This window comes from Megalops cyprinoides, chromosome 21, assembly GCF_013368585.1.
Source record: "Megalops cyprinoides isolate fMegCyp1 chromosome 21, fMegCyp1.pri, whole genome shotgun sequence".
NCBI lineage: Eukaryota > Metazoa > Chordata > Actinopteri > Elopiformes > Megalopidae > Megalops > Megalops cyprinoides.
Window position 1 is genome coordinate 18,442,176 of NC_050603.1, and position 21,502 is coordinate 18,463,677.

Sequence of the window (21,502 nt, forward strand, 5' to 3'; positions counted from 1 at the left end):
AGAATGAGTATCTCATTCAATGAGACACCGATTTCAGTCATTTAAAAAAAGAAATCGGATTTGATTTGTGCTTTGTGTCTTGCGCGTACGCAGACCCTCCCATGTTTTGTCCGTGACCCGATTTAGTCGAGTTTGTCTTGCGTTTGCAGCGATGCACTGATATGGTATCGTTCCTTCCCTCTGCATTGTTCTGTAAGTGGCCGTCGAGTATTCAGCGTGAATGGTTGAAGTATTTGCATTGTGTTAGCGCACACGTTTCCAGCTGGAGAGCTCCCTGTCAGCCATCTCCAGGAAGTTAGCCATCTGCGCTCGGTGCTTTTAACCCACTCTTCCTTTCCTCCGGTCTTCATTCTCCTCTCCCGAGTAGCAGCAAGCCACAGCTCAGCACAGAGTGAGGCTTCAAAGAAGAGAGGTGGCTTGCCACTAAACAGTCCTCTTCCAAGCGCTGCTCCTTACCAAGATTCTTAAGACACCTAAAGGTTAAGGACAAAGGCTTGGGTTTAGTCTCCCAAAAGACCACCATTTGTTCAGTGTCAGATTCAGAGATAAAAAACTATTCTTGGAGATTCGTGTCCAAAAGGACCGTGGCTGATTATTTCATTTTGAGGCCAGGGTGTCTGTTTTGGTGTAGATCCACGAGCGCACGCCACTGCGCAAACCCGGGCCACTGTTGCCATGGAAACAGATTTTTCTGCATCGCCACAGCTGCGGGAAGACTCGAGTCACCTTCGTCAGGAGCATTGTCCTGTGCTTAGACACGCTAAGGAAAAGAACAGAAACAAGCGTTTCTCCCATTCACACACACTGAAAGGGACAGAAGCGGGGCTGTTGACGGTTAGGTCATGTCATGTATGGAAAAACAAATGAAAAGATATTTTCCGATTTATCAGTTGTGTTCACAATTTGTGTGTAACGATTGTGTTATCGATGTTCTGCAGGTTATAGGTCTCCGTTCATAAGTAACCTTCTCATTTCTATATAACCTATACACCCACATGACATAGTAACACCGTGGAAATGTTTTGCAGTAGTCATCTAGAATAATACGTTATATAATAAGCATTATGCATGACGTCCTGTAGGATTTTTTTTTTGTTGCGGAAATGAACGTCATGCCTTGAAAGCGCCCTTAGCAGAATCAGCATGAAAGGGGAACAAACTGTGCAGATGATGGGGAAAAATTGAAAATCCCAGGAGAAAGCCACTGTTCCCAGCTTATTAACCGCTGCGGGGGACAGAATGTTTTGCACTGCGTAACAGTGGCCCTCAATTTATCTGAATCCTGATTCATCATTAAATGCACTCACCCAGCACATGCATTCACAAAGCATTTGTACACTCATATGGCAACTCATATGTTGTCATGAATTCATTAGGTGTTCCATCTGAATTAGCCATTTTGATTATTGTGTTGTTATTAAGCAATGTTATGTTAAGTTCAAACCAATAGGTGAGTGAAAACAGTATCCTCTGGCATAAAGTTTCACCTTTGGGCTAGCAGCGCTGGCAGTGCTGTTCACATGGAAACTGGCTCACTGGTGATGACTACATGTGATGAGGTCTGGATAGGCTCCTGCAGGGGGTTATCACACCAGTGAGGAGCCTCTCTCACGCCCAGGGCAAAGGCAGGTTGTTGGAAGCCATTTTAAAACAAATCAGGCCTGTTTGCCGCTGAGAGTCTGTTACGTTACATTATTTACTTAGCAAGCTCAACTTGTCCAGACTGAGTCACTTTTCTCACAGCTTACAATGCTGTCCATTTACACAGCTGGGTGTTCACTCTAGCAATTTAGGTTAAGTACCTTCTAGTCACTTTTGTGGAAAGAGGGCATGAGGTTTTTGGGACACTGGGGCTCCTTTTTGGAACAGGTTGGGTCTGCACAAACAGGACAGGTTACATTTGAACCAGAGGGCACAGAGTAGCCAACGGCAATTTAAAAACTAGGGAACTGGGTTGCAACAAGCAAAATTGGGTTAAAAGTAGAGTAATATGGACTATTCTGATGGATTATCAGCAGTACTCCTGTACCAGCAGTGAGAGGATCTCAAATGAAGACTAAGTGATGCAAGATGTCATCAACGGTGAGATTAGGAGTGGTAATAAGGAAGAGGTAGAAAAACCCAGCACTGTTAACAATTACAAGTGCCTTTGTTTGAATTATAGAGGTGAACTATCTTTGGAGTCAGAAGTTCTTGTGATAAACGGAGGACTGTGACGGTTAGCATAACAGAGATATTTGTAAACGCTAGGGACATAGGGTGGGGTCTTTGGATGTAAACTGATCAGAGAGGATAGAACTTTTAAAAGGTGGATAGTCCTGTATGTGTAAGAACCCCTAAATCTGCAGGAAATGTCAGGAACTGATGCTCTGGTGAGTATAGCTGGATTACTACTGAGATGGACATATTTAGATTATATTACTGGAAGGAACTGAAAAAGACCTTAATAAAGGAATATGCTTTATGCCAACAGGATAGTAATATTAACAATATGCTCTATGACAGTATCAAAAAAACCCTGGCAGGAAGCAAAGACATTAATAATAATAAGTGAATTAATTACCTCTCTATCAACTGGAAAATGTGTCAGGACACATAATAATTCTAAATTTGAATTTATAGTATGTCAAAAAATGTTAATTTTTCAATGTCAATTCTGTGGTGACTGACCTCACAATAATTTGTAACCTGCTGCAATGTTAAAAACAACAGGATCCAGTGGAGACCCTACTGGAAAATTAGTACAAGCATGTAGTCTCTAATTTAAAGGGCATATGATAAAAACTCAATCAGTCACCCGAGTTTGTGGCACCATGCCACAAACTCGGTATTTGAACTGGGTAACATTTGAATTCTGAAAGAAATCCATTTCACTAACCTTACTGAACAAACATGCTCAGTGGACAATAGCATGTGTATAGTATTGAACACATCATTCAAAAACCATTATCACTTATTACAGAGAGGCTCTCTGATCCCTGACTCATTCAAATAGCAAACAGCATATGTTGTTTTGATGATAGACGGCTGCCTGCGTTGTTGCGTGGGAGAGGGAGATAAAAATGCAGGGTTAGAGGCGACTGAGAGCCAAAGTACAGTCATCACGTTTAATTCCCCATCCTCAGTGGGACCGCTTCCGAGGAGCTTCAGCCAAGAGACAGCATTGCATGTAAAAGTTTGTGAAACTCAGCTGTGTGGCTGCGAATGCATATGGTGACTATTTGTCATTGAAAAGATTAATTTGGGTTCAAACTTTGATTTTTTTGCAAGTGGTTATATCCTGAAACTCGGCTCATTTCATAAGCTTTAAGATTCCTTCAGGAGAAAATGTTTCTTTAATGATGACGAATGACAGGCGGACTACACGGAAATATGCTGGAAAAGGGCGGTTTGAGCGTTGTGTATGATGTGAGCGTCGGCCATGACAGAAAGGCTGTGGGGTTAAGACACTGTGCAGAACTGACCTCAATGAAACCTCCTAGTTCTGAACACTTTCGGTAACCTCACCGATCATTGGGCACCAGCATAGAGTCTTCTGACCCATGGCAGCATTGCACAGTAGTTGGTGTGCCCTGGTATCAAGGTAGCCAGGACCAAAGGTATTCCTAACCAATTGGATGCTGTGGTGGTATTTTTTCTTACTGTTCAACAATATTGATAGCATACAGCAGAGGTATTTGTTACACGAGTGCACAGTCTCCCCAGAGCACACCAGAGGATGGAGCCAGATCCCCTCTGAGTGCACTCTAAGCTGACTTTACATGGAGGGTGGGATCCCTGTGGGCTAAAGCTGGTAAGTTTTGTTTCATTAATGTGTGTGATCATGCACAGTGTCCTTAAATGGTATCCATTTCATAATCAGGATGTACCTCTGGAGTATTCCTTGAATGCGTGGAGTGTAGACTAGACACTCACTTAAAACTACACACCAGACACACACCGCCCACTTTCTGAGGAGCGTCTGCACTCTCCTGGCTTCTTGATTATTTAGATGAGGGCCTAATTAGCATAATTATCTCAGCAACCCCATTAGCACCATGAGCTCTCACATGCTGTGTAAGTTTATATGATTATGTATTTATATTTGTCCACTCATTTCACAGACAATTTCATCAATAGACATTCAAAATGTATTTACAGCAAGCTAGTGTAAATGCATATCTTAGGAGGTGGAAAAAACGTAGGTAAGGAACAGTCAGTGACACATGGATCAGTCATCAAACAGCACTAAAATATGAACACATGACAGTAAATGTTTTAGCCTACAAATCGTCACTTCAACTGTCCTGTAGTCCATACCTGTGTTGTATTTGCATGCCCCAAGAGCCTAATAATGGCCCTATAAAAAGATAAATATCTTATATCATAGTGTTTACATGGTGCCAAAAACTGATTCATATAAAAAAGATTACCTAGCATAATACTATTGTATGCATAGTGCTAAAAATTGATCCATGAGAACAACAATACACTGTCAGGTTTGGTGTGATCAGATACTTGGTGTTGGGTGTGTCTAGCTTCTGAGAATCAAGGTGAAGTCTGAGTGTGGCCTCATGGTTATAAAACAATCAGTGATCTCAGCTTTGCCACAGACTGACCCTTTTTAATGACTCTCATAGTAAAGGCTAACGTTAATATTTTATTAGCATGTTATCTTCCAGCAGCAGCACCTCTGTTGACCGAGGTGTTGAAAAGAAACCCGGACTGACTCAGCACGGTATGAGGAATCGAAATCTCACTTTGCAGCGGCTGAAAACCCATGCTGCGGGAATGTTTTATTCAAAAGGTCATTCTCAGAGGATTATCCTATGTGTTATTCTCACACGCTGAGGTCTGTGTGGTCCCCACTACCATGTATTTGGTCTGCAGAATCTTATTTGCACAGGGGTTGAAGATGGCTGGACCCATCGCTGTGTCTTTTAAGTCTGACTTGATAGATCGTTGATAGATGTGTAGTTGCACACAAATAAGAGGACAAAAAGTGAAGAAGGTGGAGTTGGTTCTGAGGTGTCTGCAGTACAGCGGTTTTATCATATGAAACTGAAATGTGATAGAACTTAAGGCGGCTACTTGATTGAACCACTGTGCTGCTTTTTCTAAAGCTTTTGAAATTCGGGGGGAAATCAAAGGAATCATGCATTTTCAATCCAAAAACAATAACAAATGAATAAAAGAAAAACCTAGCACCTAGCAATGTAAAGTAACATATTTGCATGCACCAAAATAGTATTAAGATGTGCACCCCCAAACACAGAATGTAGAAAACTGAAAGGTAAGCTACTGCAGTTAAATTCATTGACCTTGATTGGGTAAACCCATAATTTGAACTACATTTACTATTACGTTCATTTACAGATAATTTGAAATACAAATTTCATTCATTTTTCCATCAAATGTTTTTGTACAAGAATACTCGTTCACACTGTGTCTCCTGCGAAATCACGCAGATGTATTAGAGCAGCCACTGACAAAAGCTTACATTTTGGTCTGGGGACCTCTGTAAATTATTCATTGAGATGCTAATTTTTTTTGTAAACTGTGCATCTCGCCTTGTATTTTCTCACCACCAATTATGTTGCTGTAAGTGGATAATTGATTTTTTACCAAAATGACTCTATTGATGAGGTTGGAAGGAATAATGGATTAGATAAGCCTGAGTGTCTCTCTTTTTAAAGAAATAGTTCTCAATAACAGCAGGCCCTAATGCAGGCCTGCTAACCAAAACTTTTAGCGTTTAGTGTTTTTGCTCTGTGATTCACTGTGCTAAACTTGTGAAATTCGCAGGAGAGTGTGGGAGTATTCATCGACAAGTTCAGCATATTATCGGGCATCAACAAGAAGAAGGTCATCCGTCATACAGTTGTTGCCACGGGCAACTCCTCATTACATTGAAAATCCAAAATAGCTTGCAGTGTCATGGGCAAACAAATTAGCCCCATGTGAACTTTTAGCGTAAATTCTTTAAAAAGCAGTTTTATTTTGCACTTAAACTAAAATATGTCTACGTCTTTTGTTTGTGTCATGAGGAGAAAGTGTGGAATAACGCATTCAGAGAAAACCTGACTTCTTAGTAAAGGTAAGGTAAGGGCTATGATTAGACCCACAATGAGAGCTTTTACATTACTGCTATTGTTTCCTTATCAGTTCTCAAGGCTAAAGCAGAAAAAGTCTTACAGTGTGCAGTGTCTGCCTTAGAAATTAGCAGGTCTGTATAGGTGAATGGCCTGGCTGTGTTTGCAGAAGCGGGCATCTTGGTGGTTGTTGTGGATCCAGATTCCTGTAAATTTTAGTGGTATTTGTGTTTTGAAAGAGGGCCTCCTCAACCTTTTCAGGAAATTAGTTCTGTAATGCGCAGATGCAGTGGGCAGTAACATATTGTATCAAATTATTACTTGTCAGAGTAATCGAAAAATAGTTTTACTCTTCACTGATAGAAATAAGCAAGATTCGCCTGTATTCTCTTAATAAAGTTTATTAGTGATTGCATTTGCTGCATTGTATCCTTGAGATTGCACTTTGCATTCAAATTCTGTATTATCATAAACCAGGAGCAAGCTTGTTTGGGGCACTGTAGAGCTGAGTTTGTCATTTCCCCTGGCAATACAGTTTTGCTAGACTGGTGATTTTTATTTTGCTTGTTTGAAATTCATAATCATGGTTTTATCCCAAGACCCTGCTGAATACATTTTATTTTACAAAAGCCATGACAGCTGGTCAAAGGCTAATTTCTAATCTGAGTCAGGAAGGATGTCCATGTATGTACATGTTTATAAGTGTAGTCTCCCTGTTCTTTTCCCAGGCCTGTGAACATAATGTAGATGGATTACTGTGCACCACTCTGTCCATTCACTGTTGCATCTCTGGATGTACCTGTGACCCCTAACCCCATGCAGTCTCCCAAAGTAACCTCTGACCCCATGCAGTGTCCCAAAGTCCTGTAGCTGAAGCCTGTCCTTTTCTGTCTCCTCTTGTCCCACCACCCCCTCCTCTTCCCTGCTTCCCCCCCCCCCCCTTCTCTCCGCTGTCTCCCTCTCTCCTCTGACCCCCTCATCATGGCTCCGCCCATGTGTCATTGCTGACAGTGACTTTACGTCCAAAATGAAAAACAGGCAGATGGGCGTGTCCGGGAACAACATGGCGAAGAGCTCCAGCATCAGCGGGGACATGTACAGCCTGGAGAAGAACGACGGCAGCCAGTCGGACACCGCCGTGGGGACGGTGGGCACCGGCGACAAGAAGAGGCGCTCCAGCATCGGTGCCAAAATGGTGGCGATCGTGGGCCTCTCGAGGAAGAGCCGGAGCACCTCGCAGCTCAGCCAGACAGGTAGGGAGCTGGGTGCCGCGTTTCCCTTTCTGCCTGAGTGCGTTTCGGCCTTCATTTGCGTTTCGTGAGACTCCACGGGGCTTCGCCAAATATGGGGAGGCCTGGACAGACCTGGTCCTTCTCCTCCTTCTCCTTCTGCAGGAGGATGCGGTGCTGTGAAAAGCTCACCTCCCTGTGCATAACCCACAGGCAACCTGTTTTCTACATGCCTTTCCCTAGCAGTGGTTTTTAAGGCCAAACACGGGCCAATTACAGTGCAGTATCTTGCTTTGGGAACTTATATGAGATGAATGTGATGTAATGCATGGCTGTCGCATTAACCACCTAATTCAGTCACCCACGGCACAACAGTTGTTGTCTTGTGACAGACTAGGGTTCAAACTTCAGAGATTCGTTTCGGTGTTAAATAGATAACTGGCCGTCAAGAGTTCCTTCAGTGGCAGCCTGAACAGATTTCAGCAAACTGCTCCCCAAACGCAGGACCACCCTTTGTGAGGATACACTGTATATGGCGTGCTGCCTATTTCTCCATTTAGAAACCAAGGGGCAGCGGATAAGCACTAAACAGAAGTCTTGCATTGCAATTCCACTGTTATTCTCAGACCCGAAGTGCAAGATAAAGACCTCTTTCACATTGCCCCCAGGGAATTATTTCTAATAGACATTTCCTTCTGCTATACCTTCTGATATTCCCTTCCTACTGCATGATCTCTAAACAAGATAGATACAAGGTGTTCTTTATATCTAAGCCTTAGACATTCAAGCTTTATTCTGGAGGCCTGCTGCGTCAGCAGGTATTATTCATCCAGGCTGCGGGCTGAACCCGTGATCATCATGATCGATCTGTTTTTAAGCTCTTTCTCTCACTTAGAGAAGGGCACCGTTTCCAGTCTCGCTTTCAGGATGTGGATGATGTAAGCGTACGGTATCAGCTGACATCCATAGGGCTGCGAAGCGCTCGCGGCCAGAGGATTGTTCCGGAAGCGAGGAAGCGTTATGTCAGCGTGAGAGTGTGGACTGCAAACTGATACATGCTCACAGTTCACATGATCCACCGGGAAGATAATGGTTAAAATGAGCTTCCACACAGAATACGATCCCCATTAAACACTGTTCGGCTTTAAGATGACCGTAGGGGGGCGGGGCCTGTCCCAAACAGGAAAGGAGCATCAGTTTGATGTGCTGTGGGTCTAATGGCAACACTGCCCTCTCTAAAGAGGATCATGTTATTCCTAACCAGATTTATCCAGATGGTACAGAGATTACCTGAGGCTGGAATATTAAAAAGAAAAGAACAGTAGGCTGGAATGTAGTGAGTTCTGAATGTCCATAAGATTCTTTTGTGACAGTACCACATACAAAGTAGATGATTTTTTTATGCTTTTTCACAAAATATTTCCATTTTGGCAATTCACATTGTGTTTTTGCATGAGGTAAATACTGTATGCCTAAGTGCATTTGTAAATACCATGTTATTCAAAAATCAACCCCACTTATTATTTAAACTTTGTGTAACTTGGGTTTAATTCTTACATGCTTTTTGCCTTGAAGACAAGAAAGTGGCTTACCACATTTACCACGTTGCCTAAGACGGCATTGACGCAAACCAAAATCAGCATTTGTGCTGCGGGGTGCCCCTGACATTAATCAGACTTACAATCACAGCAAAAATTGAACTGAAGGTCTCCATGCAGACATGAGAGCAATCTTAACCTGATGAAAGAAGGATTGGTTACAATATAAGCCCCATTGGCAGTTACATTACAGTTTCATTTTAACTTAATTCTTGCTAATCCATTTTTTTGTTACGAAATTCACTTAGGGTGGTGGTATGAGATGACGAAACCCAGCCTAAGTGTTTTGTTGGACACAGAAAGCATCTGTAATTCAGGAAGAGCTGTTGACTTCCCACATCAAACCATACACGTCCCCTGGTATCCCCTTTTAAGTCCTTTCTTGGAACTTTCAAAACATCTGAAAATTCATTCCTAGTTCCAGTTCAACATGCCACTTTAATGACAATTGCGAGGTAAAACCACTGATGTTTACTGTGGAGAAAAGTCCCAAAGTGGCCTTTAGAGGCTCTGTGAAGGCTTCAGATAACTGCTGAGCGTCAGGCTGAGCTCCCACCTGGAGTGTCCTTTTCATGTGTTCTTCTCTGTCCTTGCGAAATGTCATTTCGAGAGAGGTCGTACCACTCACGCTCAGGTCAAACTTCGATTTGCCCGGACCTACACGTGGTCAGGGATTGGCTGCTCCGTCACACGCTACTTTGTGAAGAGGAGACAGAGGGCTGATTTTGGAGAAATAGCTTTTTTTTTGTACGCCTCGGTTTCTGACCTGTAGGTGGTTGTAAATATTGAATTGGTCTTCCCGGCCCTGTGACTGGAGTGGCACATGTTTCCTGCTTTCTGCTTGGCTTAAATCACTCTCGCTGAATGTTTGCGGTGTGCATCACCTGCCGTCAGGCTGTCGTGTTGGCATGCCATCCACGATGAATTCTTTATTGCTATGCAACGCAACCTTTCTGTAGCTGCTCTCCCCATGGCTTAAAAAATTGCCAGTCCTTAGTGTCTGCCTTCTTCTCGGCTATTCAGAGTCTTGTGCTCCCAGCTGGCTTCTGATCATTTGAATCACCGTGCCAGAATTAACTTCTGTCCAGAGCCAGTTGCGATGTGCGTACGTAGGTGAAGGTGTGCTTTGAATTCAGAACACGACCTGCAGAGAAGGTCAGCAATAGTTCGGCATTTCAGATGATGAGCTGCTTCACTGATACTCACAGCTGGTGGAGAAAAGTGCGGAAGTGAAGAAGTTAGGAAGTACATCAGTCAAAATGGCCATCAATGCAAATCTAAATCTGACCGCCAAGTCCTTGGTCATTTCAGTTCAAGGTTTTTATTTTTTTACCAAGCATGTTTTTTTATGAAAAATATGTATTTTATCAGAAAGGAAACATGAAGTCAGAGGCGTTGTTGGTCCCTGAGGATTTCCAGGTGTGCTTCATGGGTGATACAGTATTGGGAAATGGGCACGCAGTGGATGGTACAGCATATTTCACTCAAAAATCTGAGAGAAATTATCTTGCATGCACTGCACTAAAGCAAAATATTAATCTAGTCTCAAAGTGAACCTTTTCTTCTAACCAAAAAACTATTTCCTCAAACCAGAATGCCGCGCTTGCCACTCTGTTAGTTACAATGAAGAAGGCAGGGTGAGACAGGGTTTTCAGGAGAAGGAAATATGTTTGGAATTTGACTGTAGTTTTGTGGTAGCTTGTAGTTTTAAAGTAGTCTGTAGTTTTAAAATGTTCAGACGTGAACAATTACACAAATGGCATGCCATTTTCTGTAAAAATGGACAAAAGGTACGTTTTGCCTTTCAGAGGAGAAATAGTGCCAGTTCAAATCAGGGCTCCCTCTCAGCCCGAGTTGAAAGGGCTGTGAAGGGCTTAGTTCTAAGCGCATATCAATATTTCACTGAGTGTTCCGCGTGAGTGGAACCGGAGGCTGTCTTTTAAATCTCTGTCCTGGATGGGAACCAGCGGCGAGCATGCCAACTCTTAGCCCTGACAGAGTGAGCTGGGCGCCGACCTACTTTATGTTGTGATTTGCCTGGGAGGGGCTGGCCAACAGCTCAAGGAGCGAGCTTTCAGGATGCCCTTTAAAGACGGTGTAGGCGGCTGCTGCGCTCGGCGGTACACCTTAGGGATAAGGCATCCTCAGAAGGCTGGGGCACCTGCCGTCCAGAGTCACGTGTTCTCGAGATCCTCAGACAGCATATCCGCACAGCTGAGGACAATACAGTGTTCCATATGCCTGTAAAAAAATATATGCGGGCGTAAGAGTCTAGACTACTTTCAGAGTCAAGAGTCCCATTTTTCTGTCAGATCAAAACAGAACACCATGTTACTAATCCCACCTCAGCTCCCCAAGTAACCTTAAGATAAGGAAAGCTTATCTTTGAGAAGATAAGGCTCTGCTTAAGAGAAAAAAAAAGCCTGGTCTCAATGGTACCGAGCATGTTTGGATTTTTAAGCTCAAAATTCAGAAGGTGAAGGAGGTTCCTGTAATGTGAAAAGTTTCTTGGGTTCATCCTGATTCAATTAATTAACCTTGATTGTATGTCTTCTAGAGGTGAATTTACAAAGACACGGTTGGGAGGCCTTTTTCTGCTGTGAAAGAGGAGAGTCATGACCAAGTAGACCAACTGTATAAATGGATAAAATTTTAAAATGTATGTAAGTTGCTCTGGATAAGAGTGTCTATTAAATGATAATAATGTAAGGTAATGAAGTTTGGTGCTTTTTTACTCCATGTAGCATTCATAGCGCATGGCTATTACACACTTCAGGAGGAAATTATTTTTATGTATATGCAATTAATATGAATGTGTGTATGTAGTAATGCGTGTTAACAGGTGTAATATGAAATAAGAACACAAGAGAGGTTGGCATGAATATTTGAATTCCAGAATCTTAAATCCAATAATGGCAAGGGTCTGTCTATCACAGGAGACTTCAATAAATGTAAAACGAAATGACTGTGTTCATAGCTTTTCTGTTATCAGTCATGAAATAGTCCTCTCTCTTAAAATTCACTACTGGTAGAGTCGGATAGTGGTAGATGTGATTCGGATGGATGTGATTTCTGCAGTATTAGAGAATACTCATAATGGTGTTGCAATGTTATTTCATTATTTCTTTTGCAACATTATTGTATAATATCTTTGCTTTCATAGTGGATCTCTGAGAAGCTTGAGGAACATGTCTGATTCGATAAGATGTACCAGACATTCCTATGTCAACCTTGTAAGGATTGTTGGCTTACTGTGCTATTCTGTTTGTCCTACTAAATATTTTACTTGGGGCTCATTTTCAAGCATTTTTCCCAGTAAATTATTTTCTCCTTTTTTGCAGAAAAGATGCACTTATATATACTTTACATACTGTATATTGCATATGTTGTATGCTGGTTTGTGCAGAGGCAGTATTACTTGTACTTGTCATAACTCTATCTGTATTTGGTAAGGTAATAATATTCGTAACCCATGCCTGGAACTCAAAATTGGGCTGGTCAAACAGGAAGTCACTTTTCTTCCCAGTTTCAGCCACAAAGGAGCTGTGAGCCTGCTAACTCCAGGCATGATCTGTGCAATATCGGTTATAGATATTCTAATCCACAGGGCCGTGCGAGGAAATCATTACTGGGCCCACAGCCGTGTGGCCGAGGCTCCCTTTTCAATTAAGAGGCTTCTTGCATTGATCGCCCCGAGCCCCATAGGGAACGGACTTCCTGCCCTCCCAGCAGGAACGGGCAGGGCACCTGCTGCGAAAGCAAATTCAGAGACGAACGCCTGAGTTCGATTCACCTGGGGATAGTGCAACGGGCCGCAACAGGGTCATCGAGTGCCATTTACCAGCCATCCTGTTTAAATCCCCGCTGCTGCTCGCCCAGCCTGGTGAATCACGGATCACACAAATAACCTCTGTCAGGTGGATGTTTTCGCTCCTCGGGACCAAAATGACTCCGCTCCGACTCAAGTGCTTTTAGAAACGAGCGGAGGCTTCGTCTTGCATGATGCAAAAGGTTAACGTGACTCCACAGCATCATAAATTGAGCACGTTCCTTTTCACCACTCTCCCCCCCCCCAACAGCTCTCTTTTGACAGCAGCCTCACACAAACCCTGCCTCTTTTATTAAGTAGGCTTGGGCCATGCTGAGGATGCAAACCCGTTGCAGCTCTCGGGTCTGTGTGAAAATGACAGGACTCAAAGGGGGAAGAGCTGAGCACACACTGTGAGCTGATGAGATTACAGCTCGCGGCGTGTGCAGTAATCAGAACAGCCCAGTGTATTGCGATTGCAAAAAAGAAAGGAGCAAACCGTCTCTCTGAATGTGCACTGTCTGCATAAGTTGTTAAACACTGCACAGAGATGCTGCATGCCCAGAGCATCTTGGTTTTGGAGGGAGTGTTAAAATGCTGAAGTACATTACAGCAGTACTACCATGTCAAAAGGCTTCTCAGTACACAGGAGGCAATAGCCAGAACATCCATGTGCTGTGCTGGACAGAGTACTGCATTGCAGGTGATTGTGCTGAAAAAAAAAAGAAAATAACTGCAGCAGCATTCAGTATCAGGTTACGGTTCCTGTGCTGGACTAGCAGCAGACAAGTAAACAAGAAACTACACTGATTCTAATCTGCAGACATTAGCAGAACATTAGCATTTGCCTTTTGGGGAGGAAACACGTTATTACTGGCACTCTAAAAAGGAGTGGCACATGCAATCGATATATATACTACAACATATGGATGTTCTGCAATTTTCGAAGTGCATATAATCGAGATTATAGAGTGTAAAACTAAATGCACTCTTTCTTTTACATAGAACACCCTGACAAATGGCAGGTATAACGAAAACTGTAGCTCTTGAGTTGATTTTTCTTCTGTCAAGATTGAGTTGTGAGTGCTTTCCGCAGATCTGCAGCCTGTCATTTAAAACCCCTCGTGAGGTTCTTTTTCCCCGGGGCCCAAGCATGCTGGCCTGTGGGTAATTGCTTTGAAATGGCTGGCTGTCACACGGCGGTCATCGACACAGCTGTCTGCTTTTATCCTCGAGTGGCGACGGCCTCGGGAGCGGGCTCGGGGCTTTGCCGCACAGCGCACAAATCAGATAGCAATTACCAGCTGAGTGTTTTCAAATGATCTGCGGGAATGCACGGCTCAAGGTCTTCTGAATGCAGAGTACGCACACCCTTTTGGGAATCGTGCATAATCAGAACGCGTATTGCCTCATTTGTCTCGATCCTCCCTATCCTGGCTGGAGCACTGAGGGTCAGTCATCACCACACTCATTTCTTTAGAACCATATCATGTCTGGCATTTGATTACTAGCCAGTATATTTTTTTAACCCTTTTGTACGTGTCTTATTTTATGCTATGTAGCGCGCGTGCTACGTTACATGGTTCATTGTGTTTTCATTAACTTCATTGAGCTTCTCATAGTTTTCACAGCCGCATTTCCTATACTTTGTAACATTAAATCACTGTTTCCTCAAAGCAAACGTTAGCTAGAATTTTTCCAATCTAGTGTTGTAATCACACCAGTTTGTACGCACAAAAAAGTTAATGTATTACTTAGGTGCTAAACAAGGTTTGAGAGATGTTAGACGGTTAGACGGTATCTGCTTGCTGCCCCAGAGATAGGTGACACAGTTTACAGCTCGCAGTCTCCTGCCGGTTGATCCGCTTTCTCTGTCTCCTGTAGAGCAGACTGTCTGCAGGTGCCCTTCAGCCTGCCCTGCTTACTGCTCCCTCAGGCTTCGCATCGCAGAGCCTGTTTTGTGATATCTGTAGAATCTCTCCTGACCGCTTTACCAGTCCAGTTCCAGTCTTCTGCTCTGAAACACATTGGCAGTGCCCACCTGCTTGATGCATCTCCAGAGCCTCCCGTTTGTCATTTCTGCAGGCCACCAAATCTTAACGATGAAAGCCGGACGTCTGTTGGCGAAAAGATGAAGCCCATTTTGAGGAGAGCTTCTGGGCTTTCAGCTTTCAGGACCGTGCACAGAGTAGATCTGATTTCACATTTGTGTTAAATATGTTTATTTTACTGTTAAACACAATGATGATGTCTATGCATTTTTTGCTTTATTTAAATAATACTTTGATCTGGTGAATTTTAATACACAAAAAAGACACCAATGACATCACAGATCGGAATTGACATATTTGCTAAGTATGAAAGTATGGATATATCACATTGGTATTTCAGTAAGTGTAAGTATTTCAAAATGGTGTGTCCTTTCTGTACTCCATAATTGATATATTTTTATACATCAACTGCCAAAAGGCTTTGCTTAAGTAAAGCACATGGCATCACTTACTTCAGTTAATCATGTGAGTAACCCTAAAGTGTTTTGCTATGCGCTGGCAAGAACAAACCAACATCATCGTTAGCCCACATCATTTAGAAATGGCCTTCTTGTTTGTAGAAGATTTCACGGTGTGTTGCTCACAAGGTCAAACAGGCAGCCGGCGCTGAGGCTGACCTCAGATGCCTTGCAGCTCTCAGATCCGTCTGTCTCACCATCCCTTTTGAAAGGGGTGAGGAAAGCTTTTCCCAGCATGCTTCACTTTCACACAAATTCATTTGTTGCATTCACATAGCAGAGTAGCTTGGCACTGGCTTGAATCTTCTTATATCAGGGTGCCCATGATCCTTGAAAATCCTTTTATTTTCATATAAAAATGTAAAAACCAATATAGAAATTAAATGTTTTGGAATACACAAGGAAATGTGTTGTTAAGCCCAAATGCATTTAAAATATTTTAATGCAAAATATACCAAAACAGCAGTAAGTTACATATTTTCAATATACGTAAGTGCAAATATGCTCTCTAAAATATGTTATGAATGTATTTTTTGTATGGGAAGTCATTGAGAACTTATGAAAAGTGGTCAAATGTCTACCTGTGCTTAAAAATCCTTTAAAATTGCCCAAATCTAAACAAATACATGAAGTTCATGCTTAATTTTTTCATTTCATACAGCAAGCGAATGATTGCACATCCATCTCTCTGACTAACTTGCTTTTTTGTAATTTTCTCTCATGCTTAGCAATGTCAGCATGCTGATTTTATGAAAAAAAAAATGGCTAGCTCGCTACAAAGATGCACACGGGGCTGCTGCAAAGGTGATGGGATTTGGTGTCTCTCTCACCCAGGTACTGTGGGCGGCTGATTCAGTGCCTTCACATGAAGGAACGGCACGTGGCACCCACTTATTGTTTTTTAGTTTTCAGCCTCAGATAGAAATTATGCAGTGACCTACATATTACTCCCTCTGTATACATTGTGAGCATTAAAAATCTGGCTCTCGATTTCCCCTCGTTTGTTTTGTTAAACTGTGTGTCTCCTAGCCCTCATTTGGGTGGGAATGGATGTGTGTTTTGGAGGTTAATGCCACTTTGGCGGCACAACCTCGTCTGCAGATTGTTGCAGAAGTAAGTGCTTCTCTGCTGTGACCATTAGGCATGGCAATGAGAAGCCTTGCCTTCCTTAAGGTGATTAATCGTTTTCCAGGGGTAGCTGGTCATGTTATAGTCAGGTAAGTCTCTTTGTTACTTGGTCAAGATACCATTTATGTGCAGTACATGTTAAAACACAAAGTGTTCCTGTACATGATTTGGCAAGTCAAAGCTGAGCATTATCCTAATCTGAACTGACCACTTAGTTCTGTATTGGTTTACATGATACAACTTTATGCCAGAGCTGGACTGCTGAGTTCATATTTGGACATTATCGTTCTGTATATTTTTAAAAGCTGATAGTCACAAGAATCATTAATAAGCAGCAAAACCAGTTCCATGTTACTGTAGAAAGAAGAAGATCCTGGAGTTGTTATTTCAGTGCTAATAATGAGGATAACTTTCTGCCACCTCCCTGGTCGTTGATGGACGACTGCAGGGATCAATCAATTCAACTTGCAGAAAACCTGCAGCAGAGATTCTTCCATGCCCTTTTAACGTTTTGGGGGGACCTAAAAAACATTCTGCAGCTAGAAAATTCCTCAGTGACAAACTGTGTGTGTCATGCTGTTTTTCTGTTTCCGAGAACACACAGTCTCAATGTGAATTGTTTACATTCCAACCTGGGTAGTGCCGGTAAGAAGATTTCACCATCTTCTGCAGAATATCTACGACCAAGGTTGAGTTTACCTTGAAGTTGCAAATCTGTCTTATTCAAAGAGCCAAATAAGCCCCCATTCCATTCCACTTCACAGCTACATCTAAATTATGATCATGATCTTCATAATAACTATGTTGCCCAAACTACCCACATAGAATAGCTATTGTTGCACAGGCTACCTGTGCAGAATAGCCATCTATCATGATTGGTTGGCACTGGTCAGAAACAGCTGCAGGAATTATATAAATCCAAGTTTAACAGAACTTCAGCTCCACATAATGGGAACATCTGTCCATGTGCAGGCTTGTTTTCTGTGGGACACTGGCTAATGTGGGGGCAATACTGGAAGTCTCTGGAAGTTTTCCTTGGAGGCTAACGTCAGCTGGTCCCCTGCCATGACAGCAAGGATACATATTTTACCACAAGATGTTAGTGATGTCATTTCCTTGAAACAAGTACGCAGAGGTTTCAGTGTAATATTCTTTGTCAGACATGAAAAAAAGTTTGTTTTATGCAACTGGTGTATTACCTGTATGTTTGAAAAGCGAAAGCATTTGTTTAAAATTCTTATGAAGGTGTCTTGGTTTGAAAAAGCACAAATCCTTGCTTGAAAATCACCGGCGTCACATCATGACACAGATGTTCTCAAAATGCGGTATGAAATATTCAGTATTATTCAATATTGTGACTGCTAGGCGAAGAAATGATTCATTCATTCCTGAGCCATTTAATCGGCTTCTCCTCCTTAACCTGTCAGCCGCTGCGCACAGACTGTGGATATCTCGCCTGCGGGTATGCAGCAAAATTGTCCAAAGAGGCCCTTGTCTGTACAGAGCACACTCACGCAACACTATAAATACACTTTCCTATGCGCCGCTTGCAGTCTAAAGTGACCAGTCTGTAGGAGGTAGAACACGTCAGATGGATGCCGGAATGCTATATGTATCATTCTTTTCTTTTGTCAGCCAGTAATAGTGCGTTTTTCTATTTATAGTTTTTTCAGTCTGTTTTTAGGCTGTGAGCTGTAGTAGCTTTACTTCCGAGACACAGAATGTGGGCTGCACAGGTTAGAGGTTGTGTAAGACCTTTTCAGTTAAGCTATAATGAAGCCCAGGGTAGAATTTTGTTTAAAAAATCGCATTATAGTAGGTCAGTGATGCACTGGAGCATCTGTGCAGTGTATATACATGTATGTACATGTGGTGCTGACAGATACTGTGTTGGTTTCCATGGGAACCACCATGCACAGCGTTGTCTCAGAGCCACACAGTGAAACAGTGGCGTGACGGCTCACCTCTCTAGCGACGGGGTGTTTAGACTTGGGCTCCTTCCCGGCCTGTATCTGCGGAAGCTGACCCACTGCTGTCTCTGTTCTTCCAGCTATCACCTTGAAAGCAGTGTATACAAAACTTCCTCACCATGATTGCATGCTGCGGGTGCGAGTGTGTGGTCTCAGTGTGGAGTGTGGAGTGAGTGGCTGTTTATAGGGTGAATCACTGTCACAGGTATGCAAAACAGGACCGTGCCACCATTTGGTTTTCATCTTTTGTGACCCGTGTCCTTGGTAAGATGAGGACTCCGAAGCCTGAGCCCTTCTACTGAATATCTAACAGGCCTAGAATCTGTTTTTCTGTAATTGTTACTGATTTTGTTGTTGATTTCAGTGCAGAGTTTAGCCTTTATTTTCAGCATCATATTGTGTGTACTTAGCGGGCCTGGTAATAAATGGCCAAGTTCATATTTCTAATTTGTTTTTTAAGAACACTGAATTCACATCTCCTCAGGGTCGTGTCCTTATTTCTCTGTGCTTGTATAACCTTATTGTGCATATGATATCTACCTGGTAAATCATTTATAAATTATACATTTGGTGATATAGTTTTGGCAAGACTCGAGAGGGAGTGAAGCAATCTAGTTTTTAAGATGCCAAGACAAAATTTCCACCAGAAAGGCTTTGTCTTGCTTTAAAAGCCAATTTGTAATTTCTGAATGCAAATGTTGAATTTGTAATATTATACATGCAAGGTAATGAGCAAGCCATTGATAATGTTAGTGGAAATTTTGTAGCTGGTTGGTAGCATTTTGAATTAAACTGAGTTAGCCTAGCATATTGAATCCTTTAGATGGTTAATCTGGAAGGTCCCGGTCCCTGGTGGCGGGGCTTTTGTCTTCCGTCATTGCAGGTTTAAATGAAAGGTAATAAAAGGGAGATAAAAGGTTTTCATGACGGAGGCGTTTCGCTGCGAGTTGAGGGTGTAATTTGATGGTTTACAGCGGACAGCTGCGCAGGACTCTGAGCTTGAGCCGCGTAGAGTCGCGCTTGGAAGACAAGCACTTTAGAAACAGCAGGAAGGGATCACTCCCTTCATTATCCGAGACAGGTATCCCAAGCCCGGGCTCGGAAACATAAATCCAGAGAAGAGCTCCATTAGGCCTTGTTTACATCTGCGGGAGTCCGGGACTGGCTATAGTCCTCCGCAGACTTTGAGAAATGTGGCGTGTTTAACAGAAGCACAATTGCCTGTCCCTTACCCAAGGCACTGACGTAGAGGAGTCCTGGGGCAGGTTTTCAGTGATTTGGAATGCAGCAGTTTTCGGGGCTGAGCCTTTTGAGGCACAGTTTTGGATTGAATCATATTGGCTGTTCTTCAGTGTTGCGTGAGGTGCTTTCTATTTGCAAAAGCTTCACTTCAGTCTGTTTTTAAGGTCATAAAATAACACAGTCACCTTTACGATCTTGCGATATGGATAGCCTAGTTATTTGTGTGCCACATTGAAGTGTTTGTCCAGTCACATCATACCAGTTAATTCACTTCATAACACACGCTTGTGCCAGCTGATAGGCTTTGCCGTTTTGTCACACATTGGCTTGTTTAAGATGATGGCACCATGCTTGTGCAACAAAGGGGTGTTTTTTCATTGTGAGAATAAACACTACCCTTTGGAGACGCTCAAAATTTTCCATTTGCCTGGGTCAAAGGGCACCATATTAATGAAGGCTATGGCATGCTACAGTGCTGGCGAGCTCATTGTTTTGAAGCAGAAGTTGAGGCCGAACATTCAGTCTTCGGACATTGTTTTGGTGCAAGGCACGAGACGTGCCGTTTCGCGCTAGAAGCCACGGAGCTTCAAAGGCAATTTAAGATGATTTATTGTAAATGGTTCTGTGAAGGCTTGCGCACAATTAAGACCCGAACAGTCGAGGGTCCTCGAGCTGTTCCAGAAGCTTTGTTAGCCTGGCTCCGCTTCAGTTCCGCTGATTGAGCCCAGACCCTCAGAGAGATATGCTTTGATGAACGCATCCGGAATTTTCCACCCCACCAGGGTTGCACAAGACAGGACTTGGGTATGGACTCTTAGACTTGCATAAGTTTACATAGGTTTTGCTTTCCCCATACATACAAGAATGTATGTATATACTTTATTTCATGAATTAACAAATGCATTAACTTTCCCCTAGGTTGGTCCATTTCATGTAGTAGAGTAGACATTGACATTGACATTGATATGTCAAATTAACCTTAGTGTTTGCGGATTCAACATCAACCATATTAAGGACTTATCGGTAAACTGTGGGTTAAACCAAAGCTCCCCAAATAAGGCATCATTCCCTGGCCTGTGCATATATTTTGTGAGTAGACAGTCCATTTAACATTGCATGTGCGGACATCGGGCAGGCCATGAAGTAGCGTGTCCTGAGTTTTTACTTTGATAAGTTTCACCGTCATTTTGCACTGGAAAAGGCATGCATGTTATGTCTGAAAGCAAGCCTAGCAAAGCAAACCCCCTTTGTGTGATGTTGATCTTTCAAAATGTTTGTTAGTTTTTACCATGCAATATTAGTGTGCTTTGTAGTATCCTTTGGGAGAAGTGGTGTACTTGGACTCCTTTGTCAGTAATGGCAAATCCTCTGTTCCAATAGTCCTTATCATTGAAGATCTGAAGCATGGCCCTCCTTAACAGGATCAAATGGAGCACTTTCTCATCCTTATGTAATTTTTTTTGTTAACTAACCCTTTGTGTGTTGTCCTTGAAGGCCTCCTTGTATGGTCTTGTCTTTCTTTTAATGATCAATTCCACATTTCTTCATGTGTGGGCAGCACTTGACCCGTATAAATAAAATAGGCATAGCTCACATTGCTAAAGGGGTCCGTGCCTTGTAGTTTACATTGCGAAGATGGTTTATCTAGCTATAAAGCCGTCACATTGAGGAGCATGGCTCTGAAATGGTGCTGTAACAATGATCAGTACTGGAGCTAAAATATTGCCTGTAGACCATTTACGAAAAGACTCAGATCACTTGTAGTGGTCTGAGTCTGTAGTGATCACTGTATTTGTTTTTAATGTGCACTCCTTGGATTCCCATCTCTTTTGTTGGATGAACATCAAACGCTACTAACTGCAGATTTAAGCAGGTAGTTAGCAATTAGCATTATGTCTTTAGCAATACTCAGCTACAGCCTTCAAAAAGACCACCAGCAGAGAGTTG

General features: G+C 42.6%; 1 protein-coding gene across 14 annotated transcripts in view; it reads left to right on the forward strand.

Moving 5' to 3' along the window:
* The window catches only part of LOC118796481 (regulating synaptic membrane exocytosis protein 2-like), a 151,274-nt gene that overhangs the window by 121,920 nt on the left and 7,852 nt on the right, over positions 1-21,502 (forward strand). For 12 of the 14 annotated variants that reach the window (XM_036555367.1, XM_036555369.1, XM_036555373.1 and 9 more), the window contains one exon: positions 7,083-7,324. In XM_036555367.1, the coding sequence (XP_036411260.1) occupies positions 7,083-7,324 (242 nt within the window). The remainder of the gene's footprint in view (positions 1-7,082; positions 7,325-21,502) is intronic. The other 2 variants (XM_036555372.1, XM_036555381.1) reach the window with 1 other exon arrangement.